The 4,654-nt window shown below is 35.9% G+C and overlaps 3 protein-coding genes across 3 annotated transcripts; 1 reads left to right on the top strand and 2 right to left on the bottom strand.

Moving 5' to 3' along the window:
- The first annotated feature begins 2,033 nt into the window (after positions 1-2,033).
- LOC118738970 (probable small nuclear ribonucleoprotein Sm D1) lies at positions 2,034-2,968 on the top strand. Its single transcript, XM_036470040.1, has 2 exons — positions 2,034-2,091; positions 2,440-2,968. The coding sequence occupies exons 1-2, from the start codon at positions 2,078-2,080 to the stop codon at positions 2,798-2,800; spliced, it is 375 nt and encodes a 124-aa protein (XP_036325933.1). The 5' UTR covers positions 2,034-2,077; the 3' UTR covers positions 2,801-2,968.
- Positions 2,890-3,542, bottom strand: LOC118738971. The gene is made up of 3 exons (XM_036470041.1): positions 3,455-3,542; positions 3,264-3,386; positions 2,890-3,189 (listed from the first exon to the last, which is right to left on the bottom strand). Exons 2-3 carry the CDS (start codon positions 3,318-3,320, stop codon positions 2,923-2,925), a joined length of 324 nt encoding a protein of 107 aa, XP_036325934.1. The 5' UTR covers positions 3,321-3,386; positions 3,455-3,542; the 3' UTR covers positions 2,890-2,922.
- Positions 3,543-3,750: 208 nt separating this feature from the next.
- Positions 3,751-4,654, bottom strand: LOC118738969 (glycosylphosphatidylinositol anchor biosynthesis protein 11-like). Its single transcript, XM_036470039.1, has 2 exons — positions 3,926-4,654; positions 3,751-3,867 (listed from the first exon to the last, which is right to left on the bottom strand). Exons 1-2 carry the CDS (start codon positions 4,557-4,559, stop codon positions 3,770-3,772), a joined length of 732 nt encoding a protein of 243 aa, XP_036325932.1. The 5' UTR covers positions 4,560-4,654; the 3' UTR covers positions 3,751-3,769.

Raw genomic sequence — 4,654 nt, 5'->3', positions numbered from 1 at the left:
TATCGTCTCGCCCTGAAATTTTGAGCCGAGCACATGCATTTCAAAGGAGATCTGCACACTTGTCGTTATCGGCTAGTTATCGGCAAATCGTAGAAGATGCAGAAACGGATAAGTACGGCACTGTCGTTTGCTAATCGTTGTGCACGCATTGTTTGTTTACATTTTATGGGGGAAAATTAGTGAAAAAGTTAATATTTGCATTAAAATTGTATAAAAATTAGTATTTTTTTGCATAAAATCTGTGGAAATTATTAAAAAGTGGATAATTGCATTAAAATTTAATAAACATGAGCGTTTTAACTATAAAATATGACGAAATTGTATTAAGTCTCTGTGTGCATACAAAAAACACATTCCAGGAAAAAAAAAGAAGAGATATTACTGGAAAATTACGTCTAGAAATGTTGCAGCACAGTCTATATTTAAAAAATTGCAGGTTTTTGTAAATATTTCGCGAAAATATCAACCAAAAAAAACAGAAAATACCTGCTTCAAGTGAATTTTTAGACGCCAAATGAATTGAAATATCACGACCAAGTGTGCAGAAGTGTAATCGTCATGTAATCGTTGCTTCATGACGATAACTATGACTCAACTATGATTGGACGACCAATGAGCAGAAAGCCTTAGGGATTATAACCCTCACTACCACGGTGCAGCGAACAAAGGTGGCGCCGTCAGTGGTACCGCTACTTTGGTTTTGCCGATTTTGACAGTTGTGGTAACTTGTAAATAAACCTTTGTTTTCAAATCAGCGAAAGAGAAATTTGAATTATAAGTGAAAAATCAGTTTAAATCGTGTTAATTTGCAATTTGTAAGAGTTTTTTGAGTTGAAGACTGCGTAAAAACTAATACAATGAAGTGCTGTGTGTTAAATTGCGACAAACGTCCAGATGAAAGAAGCGTAGATGCAAGTGTAGCGCTGGGACGAATCGCTGCATTTTGTGTACATAGGGCACGGCAAAGCCGTTCCCGAAATGTTTCTCTATTATTATATTAACAGCATTTCCTCACAATGATTTTGTTTCTGCTCCACGCAGCCTCCATTAGCAAGTTAACTAATCAGTCCCGCAGAGATGCTGCTGTACGTTCCCAGGACAGTCGGGTCTACGTAACCGGAACGACCCAGATAGATATATATCTGGCCAAGGACTGCCACCACTCCAGCAACACTCCCCAAAATCTCTTTGGGGAATTTGTATGCTGTTACAACAACAACAGATGCTGCTGTAGTTTTCTGCAGCAGCCTTAATTGCAAAGCAATGGAGTGCACTAAAACGTTTGCTGAAGCAGCCTCAATTGCAAAACAATGGAGTGCACTACAATGTTCACTGTTCTTTAATAGATTAGGTGAAAAATGCAATAATTTCGCATTTAGCAAAATTAAAACACGTTTTTCGCAGTGAAGTGAACTGCTTTGGCAGTTTCAACTCGTTCTTCTTTTCGCTCTATTCTTTGTTTACTTGTGGTACACAAATGTCAACGCCCAGGACGGCGCAATCTTGTATTCTATCATTCTTGCCTCACTACGTAGAATTCTCCTTCCAGTATTGCTAAAAAGAGAGGCGGAACACCTTTTGCAGATAACATCTTTCATTTACTCCATTTATTTGCATCAAATTCATCAAAACACTGTGCGAAAAGTGCAAAGTGCAAATGTTTTTTGCAAATAACTCTTTAATGAATTAAAAATGTTAATTTCCGGTCTCGGCTTATTATTATTGGCGTTAAGACGCGTCGATTGATACCACACTCGAATTTTCCGTCCATTTTGACCTGGTTCCGCTAAAGTGCACTACTACCATATAATATTAACATGCATACAGTGGTCGAACAAATTTTAGGTTTAGTTTTTAGTTTTTTTTTTTGTTGATTAATTTTAGTTATTTTTTTTAAAAATGCATGCTTTGTGCAACATTGAAAAATTGCAAAAAACTTTCCTAAAAATTTCGACCTCATCGTTTCATAGCTTGCATCACCCTGTTGTGTTTTTCAAATTCAACACAAGGCTTTGCAATAAAAATATAAAAGAAAAAATTATTTGGTGTTGCCGGTTTGAGTAAAGCGTTCACAAAAATGAAGTTGGTTAGGTAAATATAATTACGAATATATTAGTGTTTCTGATTTTTTTTTGTACATAAACAGAAGTTAAAATATTATCTGCAAGTTCAATATGAAGCCAGAATTGCATATACTGCCTGTAACGCACCAAAGCGTGTTGTGAATTTAGCAAGCGGCGGGAACGTTTTAGGAAGTTGTCGCTCAACGACATTTAAGCATGCTCCAAACGTTTAACTCATAGAAAAAATAAATAGAAATTTACATATATCGTAAATAGCTTGAATGATTCTTGGCAATAACAAATATTAATAAAAATTAATTTTCGCGGTTTGTTTTTTACCCAGCAAATTCGAATAATATCCCTAATCTCTTTTCAGATTTCTCATGAAACTAAGTCACGAAACGGTGACCATCGAATTGAAGAATGGTACCCAAATCCACGGCACAATCACAGGAGTTGATGTTGCAATGAATACGCATTTGAAGTCTGTCAAAATGACAATCAAAAATAGGGACCCAGTACAATTGGAATCTCTCAGTATTCGCGGTAACAATATACGGTATTTTATACTTCCTGATAGTTTACCCCTCGAAACACTGCTCATCGACGATACACCGAAATCTAAAACGAAGAAGAAAGATAGTAGTCGCGCAGGTAATCGTGGCAGAGGACGCGGTACGCGTGGTCGCGGTGGTCCACGCGGACGTGGGCGTGGAAGAGCTTCTGGTAGACGATAAGTTTTTATAATACTATGCTGGATTAAAATAAAATAGAAAAATGAAATAAGGAAACTGGATCTTTGTTAATCGCACAGTATAACATATTTCGTTTAGAGATTGGAATTTTTAATAACGAAAGTCTAATACCATGCGTAAAATATCCTGTACATAGTAAATACGCATAAAATAATGAATATTAAGATCGTAATTACAGCCATTTGGTGCGATTTATCTTTATGCATTGCTTTAACGTTTTCCTTGTGTTTAATAATTTCTGCTTTCAGTGCCAAAATCTCTTCTTCGATTAAATCACGTAACGTAGGATCTATGTCAGGACCATCGAGTGCATCTTCTAGCCCACGAATTCGATTTCCCAAATATAATATCTTGTGCTCTACACTATCTACCTAAAACCGAATACAAAAAGGAATAACGAATTTTTAAAAATATGCAATTGTAAATATTTAAGTAAAATACGTACTTGTTCTTTTAAACTACAAGTCTCAGGATAATGTAAAGGTCGGTGGCGGAATTCCATATTAATTCAATTATACTGTTTCCACTCCCTTCACAACTTTGCGCTTTGTTAGAACAAATACTAGTACTGGAATAGTTTGTAAAATTAGTTTATTTTTTATTTCTTGCCAAATGATAAATATTCATTAGACTTACAATGAGTTTCAGCTCTAGTTTTGTTTTGACATGCACGTTTCTCCACGTCTTGCTTCTCTTTTCTTAAGTTATAAAATTGGTAATAAACAGTACGCAGCCAGTAACAACTTTCTCATGTATGTTCAACCATACATACATTATGCTTTAATGGGGAAACTAATTTAAACTATAGAAATTTTCCTTAGAAATGTTAATTGTTTTTATTTAACTTTAATTTACATGATTTTTTTTTAATAATTTTAATTAAATACATATTAATTTAATGTATTTATGATACTGTGGTTCCTTCAGTTGCGAAGACTTTGACTAGATATACTATACAATTAATTTCAGGGCCTTTGAATATACATATTTGGATATTGGCAGCTTTTGCGTTGTTTCATTCGAAAAATCGGATGTCTTAGTGCCGCTTTCTGTTCATATAGACTTTAGCCGTGGCATATAAAATTCGTGAGCAAATATAAATATTACCTAAAGCGCACCCCAGCAGTGCGCCTACTACATTTGGTATTGGATACGCTTGCCAATCGCGGTCCCAGTCTAAAGGCGCAACTACAGAGCCAGCCCAAGCACCCAAGATTCCTCCTACGGCATTGTATTTGAACAACCCGAGAGCAGTCTCCTCACTTTTTGTTACAGTATCGGGCTTTTCACAGAAACACACCTGTAATGCACCTCCTGCTCCTAGTAGAAATACAGTTGGAGATGCTGTTTGTAAGGTGAGCAAAAGCGCTAGTACAAAGGTTTGTTCATAGTTTTGCAGTACAGGTGCTCCTAATATAATACATACAAATGCATACAATAACGTGCATATAAATTGTAAAAGCAATCCCCCACAAATTTCACGTATTGTTAAGTAGGAAGCCCTTTTTTGTCGCTGTTGTTGTGTAAGCGCATTATCATCCGCACGACTGTAATATCGTGCAAGTACCACCTTGAGAAGCTCCCCGGTAAATACGATAGGTACAATCAGAGAATTCCAAAGGTTGCCGACATTTGCCCAATTGCGATGAAACTGCATATAAGTCATACAGACGAGCACCGTTGCCAAGCTTATAGACAAATGGAATAGCTGGTGTTTAGTTTTTTGCTGATCGAATTTCATAGCGATTTTACTAGAAAACAAAATTATTATTTTAATAAGTTTGTTCGAAACGCTATCCGGGCTATTTCGGTAAGTAGAGCGTAAAAATAAGTTAT

The sequence above is a fragment of the Rhagoletis pomonella genome, unplaced genomic scaffold (assembly GCF_013731165.1).
Source record: "Rhagoletis pomonella isolate Grant_MI unplaced genomic scaffold, Rhpom_1.0 Rhpom_scaffold_00005, whole genome shotgun sequence".
NCBI classification, from domain to species: domain Eukaryota; kingdom Metazoa; phylum Arthropoda; class Insecta; order Diptera; family Tephritidae; genus Rhagoletis; species Rhagoletis pomonella.
This window is presented reverse-complemented; position numbering and strand designations above follow the sequence as displayed.